Here is a 22,042-nt window from a genome sequence, read left to right on the forward strand (position 1 = left end):
AAAAGTGCCAACCGCAAATTTGCATCTGCTCAGGTTTTATTAGTATTATTCAGAAATCTATCTTTATTAGTTGCTTTGCTGGTCAGACACTGCTAAATCCTGTCCAGGTGTAAGCTGATTTGAAGCTTTGATGTTTAATTGAAATGTGTTCTTGAGCCTGTTGTTAGTATTGGCCAGTATGTTGGAAAATGCAGCCTAACTCCTTGTGAGATAATCTGTCAGGGCAATCCCGTCACTTTGTTTCAGTAAAGGCTAAACCCACAGAAACACTCTGGCTTCAAAAACATCACAGAGAATATTCAAGAAAATCATAGCAAAAGGTCATTATTTAAGTAGCAAAGCAAAGCCCTCCAGAATTAAGAACTGTTTGGTTTACAGTGACCCTTGCTATCTTTACCTCCTGCCTTGCACGATGAATAAAGAGACACCCTGTGGGAGTGGAAGAGTTTGTGTTCCTAGAAGTAAAAACTAAACTTAGTGATGTCTCACTCAAAAGGCAAGTGAGAGACAACAGTGGTTTTAGCTTTTCCTTCTTTGTCAGTGATCAAGTCTAGCAGCTGAGCCAGGCTTTTAAAGCAACTTTGGATAATAGGTTAAAGTGAAGTACAGGAGTACATAGAGCTTCTTGGTGGTTTAAAACAGTGTCATTCCTTCACTTAATGGAGCATTGCTACATTCCCTGGGTTTTCTTCACTGAATCTGTAGGAAAGTAGGAAAGTGGGAATGACAAAACATAGTGAATACATCTGTCTTTGCCTAGAGAGGAAATTAAAGCAAACAGTGTCTAGACATGGGATGAGTATTTAACTGAGGCTGATATACAACAAAAGATATAATATTTACCACTGCTGGCACTGTAACCTATGGATACTTCCCTCCAGCTAAGACCGAACGTTGCAGCCAGCCTTTGCACAATGCGTCTGCTGGGGCTACGCTGTTGGAGATGCACAGAAAATGCAGTCTACAGGCATTGGGCAGCAGTAATGTAGACTGGTTCATGAAGAAACTCAGAACCATGAAGGGTTAAAACAGCTAAGCTACTGTACCGTGCCTCTTGGGAGAGAGACAGCATTGCTGTCGCCTTACGTTCACTCAATAGAAGTATCTTTTCTGAATCAAAAAATTGTCTAAGTCAACCCAGAAATCAAAAGCAGATCCGGATAAGTAATATAGTTTTTGTGCTGACCTGCCAATTTAGCAGTTGCAAAATGTGCTGTAATGTAAAGCATGGAGTCAAGTTCTTCAGTCAGACTCCACTGGATCAGGAAAAATCCCAGAAGTGTCTGAATATACTTGTGAATTGTACTTAGTTATACCTTTGTTGTATATTTCCACAGCTTGAAAGAGAAAACTTTCTGTCCCTTCAGGAAGCTACATCTCTTGAGCTATGGCATGCACCTTTTCAGATGTCTTTCTCTCATCCAGATCCCAAGGGATCTCTAACCAACTAGAAGTTTATGTTTTCAGTCTGTGTTTGCCAAAATGCTGCCATGCTGGCAATCTTTGAGCCAGCAAAGACCACTTGAAGACATATTGTTTGGGTCTGTCCTTGTTTTCATTCCTCCTCCTCCCACACCCACTTCTAGCTCAACAGATGAGGCCCTCTAGCCTTTCACAGGCAGCAGAATAAGACGACTCATCATGGTACCAGAAGGAGAGAAAAAGCCAGTAGCAGGTAGCACAAGCAACCATGTAGAGCCCTGTGATTATTACAAGTACTAAAACCATGCAGGTGATTTTGTGAGGTTGAGTTGTGATGGCATTGAAAGGCCGACTATTGTACAAGAGTATAATGTTTTTTTAGGAATAAGTGAAGAAAGAAATAATATTGGAAGTTAACGTTGCAAGTCTTCAACTTAATATAAGTCCATTTAAATTATGAGAAAACATTTTTCTCTTCTATTCCCACATGGACTCTCCCTGTGCTTATATTTCAGTGAATCTGTTTTGACTGAGTTAAGACAAATATCTATGGGGCAAATGTTTTGCAAAGAGTAAAGATATTGTCTGTTAAAGACAATTATCACTTCACAAAGTAATGACAAGTGAGGAACTTCAGGTCTATCAAGAATTCAAGCATAACAACATTTCAGGATTCAGTATTGTAATGTCTCAGTTACAGGCGCGGTTGAGTGACAAGAAACTATCAGACTTATTTTGTACTTGTTGTAGTCTAGAAAAAAAAAAACTACCACTACTCTCATTTTTCAAAGACTGTAAGAAGTGATGGCAGTTTTCTCAATTTTCAGAAAGTATTTTTTAAAGTAATCAGGGGAGGAAGACAGAAAAGAACTGCTGTTTATGAAATAAGAAAGTTTTCATAACAGAAAAAAGAATCAGATGGTATTTTAACAACTCTTTTGGCAGAGCTGTCAATGTAGTACTTTAAAAGCTGACATGATCTGATTTACAGATTTTCTTCGCTCCTTTGACAACAGTTAGGAGAAAATACTTCATATAATGCAATCTACAATCATGTTTTTAATTGTTACAAGCAGTATTGTCTGGAAATAGCATCATACATGCAGCTGTTCTTGTATACAACATGCACAAAAGCATAGTAACAGACACTTCCAAAATATGCATATTCAGGTGGCAATATACCTAGCAAAGCTCCAGACAGATTAACTAATTTCCCCACACCATGGTACAAGAATTTCAGAGGAGGCATATACAATTTAGACTACCTACTCAAAACAGGCTTTGAGTATTAGGCTTGGGAAGTAATGAACCAAAATTGTGATGATTTCTTGACAAGAAAGAGTTCTAGTTTACCTGTGAATACTTGCCCCACACAACAAAAAAGAACAGGCTGTAGCTTGCAGTTCTGCCAGAAGGCAGACACATACTGTCTGTACCACACTTAGCAATTTAAGAAACTGAGGGAAGATGAATCAAACACTAGCACCAAATCTACTATAAAAAAGTTTATTATTTTTCCAGTAGGATACCTGTATCATCTGGTAATATCCATATCAGGCAAATGCCTTTAGGAAATAAAAACCACAATGATTTTAGAAGTCCTAAGAAACACTATGCTGTGTAGAGAGATTACCCAAAATGAGAGACAGGGAACCATAAAAAAAAAATAAATAAAAGGAAAACTTGATCACAGTCAATGATCACCATCAAGAAAGGAAGACTTTATGCTTTTGTGATTGCAGGTGTAAAATCTCTGTAAGTAAAAATTATTCAAGACTGATCAGAAGAAAGGAATTCGAAACTATGGCTGACATCTAGAAAGAATTAGTGCCATAACATTAAAGAGGAGGGCGCTCACACAGAATTCAGGCACGGGGAGACAGAAGAGACAAAATGAGGAAAGGGAAGATAAGGCAACATTAGGCGCTTATGAATGACAATTTCATAAACTATTAGAGATAGATTTACAAGTTCATATCAATCTGCTTCTTCATGTAAAGGTTTCCATGGAGCCACTGAAACCACAGGGCCACTGAAGCCAGCTCAGGCAGGCAATATGGAGCTAGTCTACACTGAACTTCATAAATTTTCTCATTTGAATGCCACACACAACTTTAACTGTATTATAGACTTTAGATCTCACCAGCTGGACTATGCTGGTTGACCTTCAGACCTTTGGACTGTTACTTTCCCTGTTGAGTGCTAACAATTCGAGATTTTTTTCCAGTTTATTAGCAAAAAAAATTTACAGATTATACCACTATACCTTCTTGTTGCTTTAAAAGCTAGGTAGGAGTATAACTAGCCTTGAAGGCAGGGGAATTCGGAAAGAAAACATGAGCTTGAGCTGGTTCCACAGACTTACAAATAAAACTAAATAACAGCAAGTGCATTAGTAAGACAAAAGGAACTGTAAGCTGCTACACTGCATATAATTCCACTTTTGAAATTATGAGAAGCAACTAATTCTGAAATCCAGTCTAAATTGTCAGTGTTCTTTCTATTATTCATCTCAGAGAAGTCACTGCAGAAGTATAGGCTAGTGTTGTGACAGAGGCAGATCTGTGCTTGAGTAGTTCTACCCAATTTGAAAGAAAAGGCTTTTTAAAACTACATTTGGTTCATGACCTGGCTGTAGAAAACTACTTCCACAAGGTGTCATTGTCTGCCATTACTGCCCTTTCTCCTAAGACAGATGTTGTAAGCATCTCCTCTCTGGAGCTCAGACTCAAAATAGATCCTGCTCCAGCTAACCTCTCACCTGGCTAGAGGAATGGTTATTAGTTTGACAGCATGCAGCTGTATAAGGTGGGAATCATCTCCTACTCCATCTGCTTTTTTAGCAAGAGCTGTTACAGCCCTGAGACAGATTAGAAAGTTGTATACAGGTAGTCTTACAGGAGCTTTTGCAGCAACAGGCTTCAATCATTTTATCTATTTGACCAGGTGTGTTGACATGTGAAATGATTTTAAAAAGAAAGGAATAAAAAAGAGTAAAAAACAAAATGTGTTTTAAAGCTGAACTGTTTGCTTGCTTGTGGTCTGAAGAGCAGCTTTGCAAGCCTTGCACAAGTTAACCTCAGCAGAGGAGTGTGAATGAAAAGAAAAGAGAGAGCAGTAAGCCTTTCTAGGAAATTTATTCTGAACAGGATGAAAATTGGTAACTACAGCCTCACCTGCCATTCCCTGTTGTTTTAATCCCAGCACTACAGTGACCCTATAGCTTAAATATGTTCTCCTGGCAATACTGACAAGACCTGTGCACTGTCCATGGCACTGAGATGACTCAGAAAAAACATTTGAAAATCTTTTTTTTAGGCAGCCCAGCTATGATTTTCAGAAGTGTGTTGACTATTTATGCACAAGGGTCTTCAGGAAAAGAAAATGTCTTTTGTATCTCAGATTTTCAATAATACTTAGGCTTTTTTTAGACTGATAAACAGCAAGTGCAAGAGGAGTAGATCTAGACAGAAAACAGCTGATACTGACTAACCAGTACCAGCTATCCATGTTTCACAACTTGTGGGTTATTTCAGGCTAGAATCCCATGGGCTGGAAGATCATTAGTCATGAAAGTATGCTAAGTGTGCTCCTGCAGAATACCCCTCAGCTTGGTTTTGTCTGGTATTAATCTGGGTTCTGCATTCAGAGACTACTCTGAGCTACATGAAGCCTTGCCACACTCTCTGAAACAGCCACTCAGAAACTTCTTGAACATCCAGACATCCCATTACACTTACCATGCCTCCTAGCTGTGTACTGATATCAGCAAGATCAGTTAGTAGTAGTAAATATAAAGCATGTAGACACTCTAAACCAATGACATCACAGATTCAACATATCAATTAGTTTTCAAACACTGAGTTCTAGTAAACCTACACAATGCACATAACATTTTTCTTAAGAGATGTTAATCATGAAAATAATATAGTTTTAGCAGATAATCTTCTAACCCCAAAAGCAAACAGAACCACCAAGAAGCAAATTCTCATCATGTATGTCTGACAAAGTGAAAAAAAAAGAAGGTAGATTTAAATGAGGTCAGGATCCGGCACTCAGTACTTGAATATTTTTTATCTGAAACTAGAATCCATGCATTACAAAGACTCCTTAATTGGGCAAAAAAAATTCTACCAGGCTTAATGAACAATGCTTGTACACAGAGCACAGCTAAAATCATGCAAACTCTATTAGAGTAAGGTATAAGCCTTGACCAATATTCACTTAAAAATACATACTTTTTGGATCAGAAAATCTATGCTTTTTAAAGCAATGTTAGATCAACTACACCATTATTCACACTATTATTTTGCTTTCTTGTATGTTAAACACATATTAGCATCTCCCTTGAAGTAAAATATGAAACCAGTCAGTTTTTTCTTCTCAATAAAACACTCTTCAATTCTATCTAAACATAAGACGAGGTGCAAAATTACTTCAGACTGGCCAGACTTTAAAAGATCCTCTGTACTGATGACTGAGACAGTCTAAGCATATGAGAGCCAAAAGTTAGTTGCAAATTGCAAAGAAAAAGTTCAAATCTGTTCCACAGTCAAAAACCACACCTATTAAATCATAATGACATTTCTTGTTTCAAGCTGTGCCCATTCAGTTGTGTCATGCTAGTCACCGTGTTCCTGGCATGACTTTTCAGGGAAGTCATTTGTATGGCAGAGGAGTTGTGCAAGTAGCTGGCAGGTCTCTCTTGCTGAGCTTTCCTCCTGCAGTGAAGCTGGTTGTTGAAATGTCTTCTAAAACTCTCACTGAGAAAATACAGTGCAAATGGGTTGACGCAAGAGTTGCAGAAGCTTAGCACTCGGGCCACTAACGTAACAACCATATGTCCTACCGATCGATCAATCTCATTGTAATTAAAAGATCGGTACATGTATAGTACATGGTTAGGAAACCAGCAGATAGCAAAGAAGCCAACAAAAACTAGAACTATTTTTGCCAGACGCTTCCGAGTTTCCATCTAAAAAGATTAAGAGAACCCAAATGAACAACAAATGGAATTAGTCCACATAACAGACTTAATTAGAACATGTAGCATTTTATATTAACTTTGAAAACCCTCAGAAGTAAGGCCAGTAAAAATGCTTCCTTCAGGGGCTGAATTACTTTTTCTATCTCATTTACTTTCCTTTCCCACTTTCAGTTTACTTTCAGCTGTCTGCAGTTAGAGAAGGCCTCTATTTCTGTATGTTACACACAGCAAGACTGATTCATGATCCAAGTAAGCACTGGCTTTTATCCTGAAAGCATACATCAAAGGATGCCATGGAACATAGCCTTTTCTGATGAGATCTCCATGCTTGGCTTCAAACTTAGCTTTAGTTAAAAAGCTATTTAGAAACTATTGGCTTTAAAATGTAAAGACACTGTGAGGAAAGGTAGAGGCATTGCTAGGTTGTTAGCTATGCAATGGTACTTACATCCCATTATTTTGCCCAAATGCCTCAGCTTGCACCTCTCCTAGGCAAACCACCAAAACTGAATTGCACAGTCTAAGGCATCTTAAATCCACGGTAAAGTGAAAGGTTCCATGAATCTTCAGTAGTGACATGAAAGAAATGGAGGTATTCAGAGTGGCTGAAAAGTTGATGGGAAATAAGCCCACATGGTAATTCCAGACTGAGAGAGGGAGAGAAACTGGCTGGGTAGAAGGCATCAAAGGGAGGCAGAAACATTCTACATATTCCCCCCCAAAGATTTATTATGGGTATAAAGCACTAAAGTTCTGCAAAGGAATTAAAATTTTCTGGCTTTTCTCAATTTTCTGGAAAAAAAACCAAGTTAATTTATCCTAACAGGATTTCAAAATATGTGAAATAAATTTGTAAGTAGTTTTCTTGGCTGCATCTAAACCAAAACCAGTGGGGAATTCACAAAAGATGGGAAAACTCTAACATTCCACTTTGGTAGGATTTGCGTTCTGATAGATTGCGAAGGCAGGCTAAAAGGTGCAGAGTTATAGTGTGAATATTACCCTTTTGCACTACAGCCTGAAGAAATGCGAGTTGATAGCAAAAGTCTGAATTTACTTCCTCTTGCTGGGAGATTTGCAAGTACATCAGATTTTTCTGTTCTTCTGAGGCTCATAGATTAACAACAACAAAAAAAAAACCCTAAGTAGAATGAAAAAAACTATGTTCTTACTTTGAAAATCTATGTGGGTTCAAAAATGTGTTATAAATTAAATATTGTTTCCATCCTGAGGGTTCAGCCAAAAGGCTCTTTGCATTTCACAGGGAAATAAAATAATACATGAACTGCTAATATGTAAGAATTTTTGACAAGAAACAGACTAGAGTAGAAATGAGATGCTGACCTAAAAGGGCATGAGGGAATGTGGCCTTTCTTTTTAAAAGAATGTGCTCATGTTATATATGCAAAGAGATTTCAGTGAGTATAAAGGAATTTTCTAAAATATCAGCAGAGAAAACACTTCTGTGTTGTTTTAAAGGGTATAATCATTTCTCTCTATCAATACTAACACTTTTGCAAAGTGTTTAGGGGACTTGCTTTACAAAAGCTGCTGTTGGTATATATAAATGTCCCTGCTAAAGAACAGCCTGTTGCTATCTTATTGCTTCCTGTGCCTTACAGGAAAGCTCGCTTTGTCTAGCATTTTAAAATGCTTTGTCTCAAAATTATACAGAAGATATACTGGAAGTTTTACAGCACATGTAATAGAAAGAGTATTAAGAAAAGTGTGAGTTCAGGATTCTGTTCAGGAAAGATTAACGGAGAAAGCCAAAAAAGAAAAAGTCCATGTTTTTTGTTCAGATGTTCAGCACTTGTTCCCAAGTTCATATTTGATTTCTTCCCAAAATGGCTGCATATAGAGACAGCTGAAACTACTAGCATTAACTACAAAAAGACAGTTTCTCAGGAAGAACAGAAGTAAAGGTTATACTAAAAATGCATATAAACACATATACCAACCCTATTTGTTATTAGTAATATGCATTGGTGGCACTGAATTTTTATTTTTCCTTCCTCATATTCATTTATATACTAGGCTTAATATTGAGTAACTGTGAAAACAACTGTGATAATCCTCGATTTAACTCATGCGTGTGTAAACTAATCTATTCCTCTGTGAAATCCAACAATTAAGATGTTATGGTTCTTGTACTTTCATTTATAAATGTAGATAGCACATACATCTTTCAGTGGGATGTAAAAAGCAAACTGCTTACCTGTCTTTTGGAATGCTCACTGTATTCTCCAGGGATGTTGTGAGCACTTTTTATTAAACTCTTCGCAATGTGATAGTAGTAGATACTAATAATGGCAAGGGGAATAAGGAAATACACAAGGAAAATTAACACAGAATGGATCTTTGGGTGCATATCATCTGTCATGGGGTATGGTATGCATGCTGTGAAAGTGGCATTATCTGTGTCATTGATATGGGCCAGTTCGGAGAATACTGCTTCAGGAACTGCTAGGAGCATGGAGATTACCCAGATGGCAATGGCTTTAACACAGGTCCATAGCACTGCACTGGAGGTCTGGATGTCCATGGGATTTACAATTGCTTTGTACCTGAAATTGATCAAAATGCAGATGAAAATTAAAACTTATCTTTTTGAATTCAACATGCAACACATAAGGTTACTTCATACTTTATATTAAAAGAATGTAATATTTTGTTCTTGTTTGAAATGACAAGGGATATGTAATCTTTCTTAAATTTACATTTTCTAAATCACTGGCTTCATCGGCATAAATACTCAACAGAGGTGGCAAAAGGAATCCTGTATAGAACCTGTAGCTGTAGGTGCCCATTCTGTGCCAGCCTGGTGAGAGCACAGAAGCGGCCATGACTCCACGCTTTCTTTCCCCAAATCCTCCTAGCAAATCTACAAACGCACATCCTACCCCCGTACTTCTACCCCTCTCTCATACCAGCACATGCGCACTAGTGTTTCTTTCCTTCCTTCACTTCTGCAGCCCAGGAGTCCCTCCTGCCCACCACCATGGCTGTCCTACTTTCAGATTCCACCAGACCCCTTGAAGCACAAGGCAATAGTCAGCATTAACCACCTCTGCCAGATCAGCAACAACGGCTACTGTGGTGGGTTTTGCCTTTCCACCCCAACACCCTTCTGTACACAGATACACTCTCCTGAACATAAAGCCTGGAATACATACATCTCCATAAAGTCAGGCAGGAATGACTCCCAACAGCCTGTGCAGAAGTATTAAACTCTTAAATAAACATTTTCAGATTGATAGTTTGAAGTTTCTGCTTTATTCTGCATTTTGGGAAACTGCCTCATAATATATGATTACATATAAAACTTTGCAGAATTGATACTTTCATAACCATTACAATGAAAAAAAGAAAGAATTGCAGAGAATGAAAATGTATCACGCTACAGCAAAGTAAAATAAATTAATAGAAGTAGACTCTGGTCAGGAATTCTTCTATTAAAAGAAAAAATTGTTGCAGAGAGTGTCAGTTAAAAGGCCAAATATACTCTGAAAAAATAATTCCAGGATACATTAATGGTTTGCTTAGATATTTAATTTATTTTGAAAACTTTTTTTTCAAAGTAGAAGAAAATTATGTCTGTTTTTATTACAAACAGAATACTAAACAAAATATTTCAGTTTGTGTATGTTGTGGTCATTTGGAAGGTTTCTGTGTCTGAGTTTGGGGTTTTTTAATTCCTCAACTTTTTGTTTCTAGTTTTGATTTAATTTATGATAGCTGGTTCTTTTCTAAAATTGCAAGTTTTGAGAAATGGAAAAATGACTTTATTATAGAAAGAAATATTTAACAGAAAGAAAGGAGTCAAGAGAGATTCATACCCCAGGTGGATAACTTTATTCATCTTAAGGTCTTTCTAGTCAGTGGAGATGCGCTTTCAAAGGATGATTCAGATTTTAGATGTATTAATTCATCCTGTGAGATGTTTATTTTCCTTTATTAGCTAAACAATGAGCTTATAGTGAGAACTATAACTTAGATGTCTCTACTTGATGATAAAACTCCTCATCCTTGCATGTAGATACGTGTACATGTGTATAAAAATATAAATATGTGTGGGAATGGTCAGGTGTCTAAATACATACCAAGGGTTTGGTTATGGCTAAATATAACTTAGTTACTGAAGGGAATGATGAGAAATTGAGTGATTCCAAACACTATTTATGGCTGATTTGCAGATCCTGACAGGCATCTCATAGCCCCTCAACACTTTGAGCAGATGTTTGAGGCACTGTGGATAAAAGCTCTTACCCCCATGCAGCAACTTGTAAGTTTCCTGGCAACCAACAATGCCACTGGCTATGCCAGGAAAATAACTCGAGCAAAGCTTTGTCTTTGTACCCTAGCAAACTTCTACTTCAGATAGTCTTTAAGTCAAAATGTGCGTTGGAATGTTCTTCCTCAGAACTGTGATAAATTGTCTTATCACTAAATAATTAAAAATAATGGCTTTTAATGTTCATATCCTTTCTAGACTCAGAGAGAGGATTTGTATTGTGTCTTCTGTCATATCATGGAGTAGAAAATAAAACCCTGTAAACTGTCTCTTTTAATTCATGTTTATCATTTCTTCTAAGACGCAATAACAAAGTCCTGGGGTGCTGGCTTGTAAAGAAATCCTTTCACGCTACCATACGAAGGACAGAAGCTTCTGCACAAAGCATGAACACTCTCCAGCACAAACTGTGACCTTATTATTCAATCATTTGCTTCCTATTGCTGTCTGCCCTGATTTTATTACATAAAGACAGACCTTCTACTTCATTCAACTGAGGTGACGTCAAGTCCTTACATCTGTTCATTTCTTTACAACTTTACATTGCTGGAGAAGAGCTGGTCTGGGGACTTTGCAGGAGCAGGGGGGAAGACCTTGGATAAAAATTACGCTTTATACATTTTTTTCCTCACTTTTCCCATTGCAGCGCTTCAAATTGTTTTGACCAAAGCCCTATGACCCAAGACAACGAGAATGACAATTGTTTTAGCAGTATTTGGTCTGGTTAATATCTAAATGGTAGACCTTTCAGAAGCTCTTACATTAGCAGAAGATGTGGAAATGTTTTTGCCTTGGTAAATATATCATTTCAGCAAAAAACATGCCTTCCCCTGAGTTACAACTAACTCCAAGATAGAAAGCATTAGGGCAGAGTGCACTTTTTCACGAAAAAAAAGCTGACTACAGCCCCCCAAAAATCTTCTTAATCCTATCAAAATTCTACTTGCTACTCCAGCTGACTACAAGATGGAACACTTCTTCCTAGGACTCAGCCATGCACAGTACTTGATGTCAATGGCAAGGAAAAAGCACTAAGTGCTTTATGAAATCTGTCATCTTGTTTACGTCTCTGAAAAGATACAGAGTAGAAAGGGACAGGTTACAGATAAAATCAAATGTAAATTGAGTCTAATTAGATGTCTTTCCAAAAAGAACACTCAGCCTTTTCCTTTATATAAAACCAAAGTAAGGCTAAAAACATACAACCAACTTTTACAAAGTGCATATTTTCTATCAATAAAACAACATCAGTAAATTACAGTAAGGGTGTAAAAGATTCACTCAAATTAGTAAGCAAAATCCATTTTCTCCTTCATTGATGAAAAAAGAAAATTATAGGTAGCCATGAAGTTCAGGGAATAACTATAAATATGCATTTAATTAAAAGCCTTCATGTAAATTCTGTCTTCCTACATCCTCTATCGTTATCACTGCTGAGAAAGCACCACAAATCAGGAAATACTTTTATAATAAGTTTCCTTTCTTTGGAGGTGTTGGTTTCTGTCTGTTGGTTTCTGCCAACAGACACAAGCACAAACTTGCCCATTCTGCAGATATTGGTTTTGGTTTTATAGCATATTTTCATTATGAAGCAATGGTTGTACTCGATGATCCGGTGGATCACTTCCAACCTGGTTATTCTATGATAACGTCCTCCTTTCTAAGCAACCTCAAAAAACTGATGAAAAGAAAGAATATCCCTTTCCTCCAGAGTTACATCTCTCTACCTTCTAAACTCCAGTATAGCCTACCTACTTCTCCCCTTCTTTGTTTTCAAAGTCCTCCAGAAAGGTATTTCTGAGGTCCCAATTAGAGTGGAAATCTCTGTTCCCATCTCTGCTGCACTGACAATGCTATTCCCCTCCAACACACTTGGCTTCAAAAAGAGCTGCTCTATGATTAGTCCTAAACTGCTCTTCCATTGCATTGCTACCTCTTTTTCCTAGAACACCTTTTTGTGATGACCTTCAAAAAACAAATTAAAAAGAAAAAACCAAAACAATGCCCCTTTAGGCAGCCCCTGGACTATGATTACAGCCTACCATTCTCAGCAGGATTGCTTCAGTATTTCCTTGTCCTTTTGTTTCTGTAAGTCTTGTTGTCTCCACTACCCTTTAGGTAAATGATTTTCTTCTTGTGCCCATTCATATAGCACCTACCACAAACGGGACCCTAACATACTACTTAGTTTCCTGCATGTCATCACAATGCAAATAGATAAATAAAATAATGAAGTGTCATAAACCAAGCAGAGATCTAATTCAGGTAGGGTAGATTCATACTACTTTGATTTAACTTGCATTTTAATCCTGGAGCCGGAGAGATTGGTTACCTTATTATTCTGTTTTAAGTGAAGTTGCTGTGTCATAGTACTTCATTTCCTGCAAACTAGAGTCGTTTATCAAAACCATTTATATGCTAGCTTTTTATTGTGTCATTGCATGGAGATTCAACGTACAAAAACACAGCACTTAGCATAAAACTACAAAAGAATACAAATATATATGAATACGAAACATGGCTTTATGGTCAATAGTTTTTACAAACATTAATACCATGTCCAGTTGTATTACACTCCACTAAAGAATGAAATTTTGGATGGTCCAAATCCCTTTTCCTTATACAGGCAATTCCGTTGACTCAACTGCAATCGCGTCTTTAGGAGGAGAACAATTTATCTAGCCGAGAACAATGTGGAATCCTTTGACATCCACTGTTGTGGAAATTCCTTTCACAATACACAGACAGTTTGAGATTCACATTTATTCTATTTTATTCTTACAAAATCTAGACATTTAAAGTAGATTTCTTAATTTTTTAATACTTAGTCCAAATATTTTCATTCTGTGCTTATCTCTTAAGCACAGAGAATTGCATTCACCAGGACTGAGCATCTCAGAGGTCTGATAGCTGAACATAATGAACAGTATTTGCAATGAAAACTAGCAGACCATGTGTAAACACAATCAAAATTAATGTCAATGACGTGTGTTCTGTGTTTCTCGGGGGAAAATATCAAGATTTTCCTAAGTAGAAAAAGTTTTCCACTTTACAGAAATACCCTCTGTTGAGCCAAAACCTGTCAATACTATTTCAACAAGAAAGAAGGCATTTAATCTTTTGGACAGTGATTTCTCCACCCTAAAGAATCAAAACATAAGTGTCCCAGGATGGGGGGAGGGTTCTGCATGAAATATATTACCTGTCTTGCCCACACAGTGTTTCGGAGAAAATATTTTTTTCTTTCATTATCAGTTTTTGTCTTGTTACTTCTTTCTCTCACCATTCATCTCACATTAGATAACTATATTTCTTACAATCTCATACCAGTCTGGCAATGCTACCTCACTGCCTGAAATCTGGCTTTTTGGTTCTTCTTGTCTAAGCCCATTTATTTATAACTGCACAAGCACCATGAGTAATTTGTTCAGTTCTTCTCCTGAAAGCAGTAAAAGATTTAATTGCTTATTATTCAGAAAAGTTCATATATGTCTGTATTCTCAGTAGATTTATACCTAAGTTTGATAATTCCAAGTGACTGATGAACATATTCTTACATCAAAAATCAGCAGATTTCCAGGGGAAGGAAGGGAAGGGGACACTGTTTGGGTTTGTCCCCCTAGTGCTCAGATTTCCATTTAGTCATATTACTTCTCCTTATAATCCTATTGTAAGAAAAAAAATCTTAGAAAGCCACATACTAACTTTGTCTTATTCTTTCAGAGTTTATATTCTGAATCTTGAAGGGTCATAAGAGTTTGAGGAAAGAGAAACACTTCCCCAAATGGGATTGATCAAAATTCTGTTGTATCTCCGCCTTTATATTGATGAGAAAGACATGCCTATCTGCATATCCACAACGTGCTTACTTCATGCCTCGCAGCAATGATATCCACACATACTTGAATGGAGAAGATCTCATGAAATCATCACTGCTGGAGCAGAAGGTCAATAAAAATATCAGTTACAGAAACTAAAGTGCCTAGAAGCAGAAGTCCTGAGTGTAAAATATGCTCAGTGCCAGTTTACCTTTGTAAAATTGTTGCTGTAACAAAACAATTTCTCCCATTTCCTCAATGCATTCACTACCAGTCCATGCAATAGCAGGCAATGTAACTATTGAGGACAACATTATATAGTCAGATGGTTTTGAAAGATGTTACAAGGTAGGTAGAACTAAATAACCAAACCTCCATTAAAGGGAAGGAGAGGAGAGGGGAGGGGAGGGATTTACACTCCCAAGTGACAGGGGACAGGACAAGAGGGAATGGCCTCAAGCTCCACCAGACATTAGGACATTAGGAAAAAATTCTTCACAGAAAGGGTCATTGGGAACTGGAACAGGCTGCCCAGGGAGGTGGTCGAGTCACTTTCCCTGGAGGTGTTTAAGGCACGGGTGGATGAGGTGCTAAGGGGAATGGTTTAGTGTTTGATAGGAATGGTTGGACTCGATGATCCGGTGGGTCTCTTCCAACCTGGTTATTCTATGATTCTATGAAAGTTGGCTGCTGCTAGCATAATATGGACATTGCATTGATCACTGGCTGAGATAAGCACCACAGCCATATCTCCCTTTGCCATCCTCAGGAGTAAGCTTTTTCTGTATGAGTTAAAGAACACACGGGACACATGGACAAAGGCAGGAGTTTAACATATGCCTTTGTCTGAATAAAGCTTGAGAAAAATTTGCCTGACATGGGAGGAAAATGTTATTTGGTGAGAAATCATTTTCAGCTGTATAAAGATGGTCACAAGAGGAACTTCAACAGCTGATTTGAATTGCCTGACTTCAACAAACTTAGCCTAAAATGGGCGATTGCTTAATCTACTCCAGACACAAAATTCCTACTGCATTGCTGGTGGGAGGGGAGGATGGGGTGCCATCCCTTTTTTCTTTCTGGAGTATCTGGAGTATTTTCCATCATATTCCTTTTAGCTGTATGTAATAGATATAAAAGAACTAGAACATTTTGCGTTTGGGACAGGCAATGTTTAACTTGACAAAGGTGCTGTGGCAAGCTTTAATCAGTGAGTTGTGTTTGCATAAACTAGAGGGTGAGCTGAACAAAATATGAGAGACAAAGCCTTCCCAATCTCTCTTATGCTTTTTTTGCTTTGCCAGTTATTGCATAATTATAACCATATTGCTATAGCTGACAGTCAGAGAAACATCTGGAGCATCATGTCTTTTAATGTACTTCAATAAGTCATTCATGCAATACATTTACCCATTTAGGGTTTCTAAGATACATACTCATAGATTTCATACTTTTACTGGTTCCATATAATTTTGTTTTCCCATCTACTACATACAATGAAGGCATTGTTTTTCTCTTAGAGATAATATTTCACTTTACCTTTTTTTATTTCTTTATTCTTTGATTAATTATAAGTAATTTTAAGATGTCATTTATTACTACCTTCCTAGTAAAAGCTCTTTAGTCCCCGAATCTCAGCTATTAGAGCTTAAAAGGATATCATGTCCACCTTCCTGCTTCACATCCTCTGCTACATGTAATAAGAAATGAAGATTTTAGAGGTCTCCAAAGCTTGAATCTGCATCTGACATTACAAAAGAATAAACTTTAAATAAATTCTGAAGAAGACAAGAAGAAATATTTATTAAGGGTGATTTTACTAATGAAAAATCTTAAGTAGTTACTAGGGCACCTTTTCACACTTCTGACTGTATTCAAAACGCTTCCACAGTCCCCCAATGGGCGGGAGACTCATACATGCAAAGTGAGCCAAAATGTTTTTTGTTATCAGTTGCAGTCAGAAGTCAGCACATTAATATTAAACTTTCCAAAAAACTTTTTTGAGTCTTCTTACACTTTTAAAAACAGAGGCTGCAATCTTCCAAATCTAAAGCAAATCAACAGAGAAATAATAGAAACAAACAAAAAAGGATTAAATAGTTCAGCTACGCAAATCTACAGAATAAATTTTAAGCATTTCAGTCAGGTGCTGTAATTAGTTCTTTAAGTATGAATTTAAGTTTTCAAAGTCCTTTGTTATTAAGATATAGGAAAGGAGACACGGCAGTAATGAAAAACAACTCTGTTATGTAGGTAATCAAGTATTTATCCCATCAAAAGTGTCTTTCTGTTACATTTTCTAGGAAAAAAAAACAAAGAATATACTATTTCTGTTGCAGTAGGGTGAGTTACTCCACTGTTGATCTTCACTGTTTTCATTAGAGTCCAACAGGACTGCATTTGAGCTAACACACTTAAACCCTTCATTAAAAAGGAAATTAAATCTAGAAAAAGTAGCAGAACTAAATTTGATAGTATTTTTTTTTTACAGATCACATAAAAAAGGAGGCATAAATGACAGATATTTTAAGAAGCTGCCATTTATTCCTTCAAAGTCTGTTCGCCCCAGCTCACTTGGCATTTTGTGGTTATAGTTACTCCTCATCAGCATACACAATAATGCAGTGGTGGCCAGAGGTGCACACTGTACTATTCATTCTTAATCCACTGTCCCTGAGCTCTTCCAGCCACCTCTCTACACCAAAGTCACCTCTCTACACTAAAGTTTGTTTCATCCAGATCTCTCACTCTGAAAAACACCTTGCAAACATGTTTCCACACTTGCACTTCACTTCCTTACCCGAGATCCCTTTTCAGGCACAAAACAGGAAGATATCTCACCTTGAGAAGAAGATGAGGAACCCATGGGACCACTTTGCATTCTGAGCTAACTGCATGGTCTACCATGAGCATAAATCTGAAAAACATTCCTTGGAGCACTGACCAAGTTCATGGGATGGTTTAAGCCAGGCATAGTTCAAGCCAGTTTCATCCCTCACTTCTGCCTTTTTTGCAGTGAGGAGACACGGGCAGATATTTTCTTCATGTGTCATGCTGCATTCCCTCTGGCTACAATTCTCCTCTCACCCCTTTATTTTTACCTTCCTTATTCAAGACCCCACGAAGTCCTGGGACTTTCTCATAGACATCCATTAGCCCTGGCCAAAACTGCAGTCCACGGCCCCTGGAAAAGCAGGCTCAACAATGGAATCCATTTTTATTTCCTTGTCCCACCACATCTCTAAGAATTCCACCCCTGGTCATTACACACCAGCTCTGTGGGCACTTTCAGGTTTCACTGAGTGCTGTTCAGGGTGTTCTGCCCAATGGCTCCCTTAATTTCCTTGTTGATTTGGTTTTGTTTTGTACATTTTTGTCTCTCGGCCCTCTTCCTTTTTCATTTGCCATCCACTGCAATTAATAGATTTTCCTTTCGTGCAATCCACCCTCTCTTTTTTAAAACCATAGAAATAGTAAGGTTTCTAGAAGTGGTCTGGTTTCTCTGAAATAGAGGCAAACGGATAGGAGCAGTGGCCATGAAGGGCAGAGGTGCTGTCCCTACACATCTCCTGCATGGCAGTGAGAGGGGACAGCTGGCTTAGCAACACTATTCCTGTGCTGCCTTCTGCACCCCAGAGGAGAGGGAGATCACACCCTCCTCTGATGCTAACACACTGCACCACGAATGCCACTACTGCATCGTCTCTTCTGCAACCATCCCCACCGTTGCTGTTGACCTTCCACCCCATTCTGCTTCAGAACACGTAGGGCTGCAGCAGGGCACCACCACACACAACTGGCAGCCAGACCCACAGGAGCTCAGGGCTGGAAAAGGCTGATTGAGGGGACCAGGTACTATTCCTGGGATGGGTATGGGCGACATGGAAACTAAGACAACCTCCTTTATCCAAATTCATGCAGGCACACCGTAAAGAACTCTAAATATTTTAAATCTATTCCTTAGTGTAATCAGTGCCTGCAGTTCTATACAGTCCTGTGGTAATATGGAGTAAAAAGCAGGAAAGGCTTTAATCATCATATATTAAAACATACTTTGAGCATTATCTGTGGAATAAGTAGTCACTGAGAAGACATTGTATACCAGACCAAATATGCATTGGATTGTAATGGAACATTTTTAGTGACAATACTGCTTCCAAACTGGGAACATCCTATGCTAGATTTACTCATCTGGAGAAAACACTGCCCCCAGCCAGACCTCACCTCTTCATCACCTCTTGGGTGCAGGATGCTGCCACCACGTCTGATTTGCCAGCAGAATTGCACATACAGTTTCCCCATAACCCAATCTGATCAAGATGTCAGATCTTATGATCCACAAATTAGCATGATAAAAATCTCTCCACACCACTGCCTCCCCTTTAGCTCAACACGTGTCATACAAAAAAGTAGACATGAGTCCAACTCAGACTCCACTAGGAGTCCAGCCAGCTTCACTCAGAGATTACTTGGGCCCCTAGGAGATAACACACTGGTCCCTGAAATCAGTGGTTGCTCTTCTGAAGGAAGAAGAAATGGGGTTTTTTTCTTAGTAGCTGAAAACATAACTACAGAGGGTAAAGAAACAGAGTTTTTAAATTCTAAATTTTAAATTTAAATAGTAATTCTGATTTTCTGATATTTGCATAAATTTTGGGCTCCGAAATTTTGGAGGAACGTTTTTAGTATGAAGTTATATGGTCACAGTACATCATCTGTAGATATTTTCTAGGATGTGTGATTCTAAATATATCCTGTGTAAACAGATTCAACATTATTACTCCTAGAATCGTTACTGATATTAAAAGGAGGAGGCAAAACTATATGGAAAAAAAATCAAACACCGAATGCTCCAAAGCTATATAAAAAGTAAATGAATGAATCCTTACATACTAAACCAACAGCATTCCAACACATTATATTTCACTACAGACATGATTTCCTCTGCAAATAATTTCTTCCCTTTTCAAATAAGATATCACAATCACAATTTTAAAGAGTGGAAATAGAGAAGAAAGAAAACTGCAAGGTTTGCTTAGCTCTCCAAGAACAGTTTTTGACATAGTCTAACAGAGGCAATCAGGGAGTTACAGGAGTTCACTTTAAAGTATGTTTTTCAAACTCTTCTTCAAAAATACAATCCATTTTCATATGTTACAAAGTCTCTACACACAAGCATTTTAGGTCCTGATTCAAACACCACTGAAATTGATGGCCACGGAAGACTACTGTCAGGTGGAATCAACGTTTTACTGAACTGGCTGAAAAAAAAGAAATAAATTACAGTTATACTCTATAAAAAGTGGATTAAAAGTTTAGATGAAACATTAGCATAAGTATGAAGAAATATTAATAAAATCAAGCCTTTACATCAAGCACCAGTGTAATGCATTTATTCAGCTTTTAATCCTACAAGAGAAAACGGGGCATTTCTGATAGAGAAAGAATTAAATACTCTAATTTCTGGCTGAAAAAAAAGTGTTTAGATAAGGAAAGAAGAATAATTTCATCTAATTTAAGATGCCAATTACACTGCAAGATTTTGTCTTTCAGAGCCTGAAGCACAGTCTAACAGCCATCCAGATGCTATAAACCCCTTAAGTATCCATTTATATCAGTGGGAAGGAAAAGCTTGCTGTCCATCAATTTGTTACTTTCTAGTTTGGGGGGATTTTTTTTTTTCCGTTCCCTTTCCATAAGTTCAGAAGATGCCAAAATGAATACTTTAAACCAAAGGCTTAAAGAATGACAATTACAACAGAACAGTTTGATAATCTGAATTCCCAGAGGCTGAACTAATTCTGACAGTCACTTTTGGTAACCTGCTCTTCCACTAGGGTACAAACACACACACACATGCACACTCTTTCTCAGCAGAAATAAATAAATCTATTAAAAAGAACTCTGTATTTGACTTGGTTCAAGCTGCTCGCGATTTGTCATGGATTATATTTACGGTCTAAAACCTTCCTCTAATGAATACGGCTTCAATACAGGAGCATCCCAGAGGTGCATAAGACAGGAATAAACCCAGTTCTTGCAGCACCCTGGAAGCTGGAGGCCCAGGTCTATCCATCTCCAAAAACCCTTTAACTTGCTAGTTCCAACCAGACTCACTGGTATCTCACAAGGTGGAATAATGGGATTGCAAGCATGGGATACCTGATCAGAGATACTCTTTACCTTTCATGCCAGATCCAGCCAGCCTTAGCCCAAACTGCAGAGGGCTGTGAAGGGGCAGCCCAGCTTTCCTACCTGTCAGCACTGAGGGCGGTGAGGGTGAAGACAGAGACACCTACAGAGGTGAGCTGGATGGCAGGGATGAGCTTGCAGCCCACCTCCCCAAAGAGCCACTCCTCAGAGAAATACCGGGAGGCATCCACAGGCACACAGGTCACTAGCAGCAGCAGATCACCAGCAGCAAGGCTGGAGATGAAGATGTTGGGCACGCTCCTCATGGCACTGTTAGAGATGAAAATTTTCATGAGAGTGATGTTGCCCAGCAAGCCCACAGTGATGATGAGCAGGTAAAGCGAAGGGATCACGCAGCGGATGGTGAACATAGCTGAGCCCTGTCCCAGGGGCAGCAGGGTTGTGTCTGGCACCAGCTGGATGCTCCCATTCCCCCAGAGGGGCATTGCCGTGAGGTCGGGTGGCAGCTCTGTCTCCATCCTCCAGCTTCAGGTGGACTGCAGGTGTCCAGTGCGAACTGCAGCGGGAGTCGCCGGAAAGCTTCACCTCTCTGCAAGTCAACCAACGTTCCCCTCTTCCCTCCAGCCTTTCTTCCCCTGCCGAGTTTTCTCCCCTCAGAAACGCAGACGGGGCACCGTCCGCCGGGGCAATGCGAGGGGGACATAAAAAATTCCGTGCCGCTCCCTCTGGGCTCTGGGCACCAGCCGCTTCCAGGGAGGGGCGGGAGGGCGAGGCCCTTCTCTCCGGGGCATCGCCCGCCCCAGGGCCCGCGAGGCGCTGTCCAGCGGGGCCGGTGCTGCCGAGCCGCAAACCCAGCCCGCTCCCTGCTCCGCTGCCCCCATTTATACCGGGTGCGGGGAGGAGCCGCCCCGCCTCTCCTCCTGCAAGCGGAGAAGCCACCGTCCCGCGGGGTCCGAGCCACCCACAGTGACGAAGGGCGCGGGAGGCTTCTCCTCCCTCCTCTGCTCTCCTGGAGCAGCCCCGAGAGCTCTCCGCCACCGGGATACCCATCTTCCAGCCTCTTACCCAGGCGAAACCATAGCGCGTTGAAACACAGAGTGAAGGGGAGCGAAAGGACTTGGAGATGAAGAGGTTTTATTCTTCTCGTCCAGCTCTGAATAGCCCTTCTCAAAGATATCAGCCACCTTTAAAGTTTCACTGTTTGATTTGCAAAGTTGCATTTCATGTTGGTCTCGATTATAAAAATGGTTATAGGAGATGTGTTTTATCCATTAAATACTATGCAAATAACACAGAGGAGAATAAATGTATGCCTCTCTGAAGCACAGCACTTATCCCTGGTGTTTCTTACCTTTCACTGAGGTGATA

The 22,042-nt window shown here is 39.0% G+C and overlaps 1 protein-coding gene across 1 annotated transcript; it reads right to left on the minus strand.

Annotated features, from left to right (window-relative positions):
• Positions 1-5,979: 5,979 nt before the first annotated feature.
• Positions 5,980-21,192, minus strand: NMBR (neuromedin B receptor). The gene is made up of 3 exons (XM_069850981.1): positions 20,777-21,192; positions 8,628-8,976; positions 5,980-6,397 (listed from the first exon to the last, which is right to left on the minus strand). The coding sequence occupies exons 1-3, from the start codon at positions 21,190-21,192 to the stop codon at positions 5,996-5,998; spliced, it is 1,167 nt and encodes a 388-aa protein (XP_069707082.1). The 3' UTR covers positions 5,980-5,995.
• Between the last annotated feature and the right edge of the window lie 850 nt (positions 21,193-22,042).

Source organism: Phaenicophaeus curvirostris, chromosome 2, assembly GCF_032191515.1.
Source record: "Phaenicophaeus curvirostris isolate KB17595 chromosome 2, BPBGC_Pcur_1.0, whole genome shotgun sequence".
In the NCBI taxonomy this organism is placed as follows: Eukaryota; Metazoa; Chordata; class Aves; order Cuculiformes; family Cuculidae; genus Phaenicophaeus; species Phaenicophaeus curvirostris.

Excerpts from the sequence above, each read along its gene's own strand:
- NMBR (XM_069850981.1), bottom strand. The coding sequence starts at position 21,192 with ATGGAGACAGAGCTGCCACCCGACCTCACGGCAATGCCCCTCTGGGGG. Across the intron at positions 8,977-20,776 it reads ACCGCCCTCAGTGCTGACAG|GTACAAAGCAATTGTAAATC; the intron begins GTAGGAAAGCTG and ends GATCAATTTCAG. Across the intron at positions 6,398-8,627 it reads GTGAGCATTCCAAAAGACAG|ATGGAAACTCGGAAGCGTCT; the intron begins GTAAGCAGTTTG and ends TAATCTTTTTAG.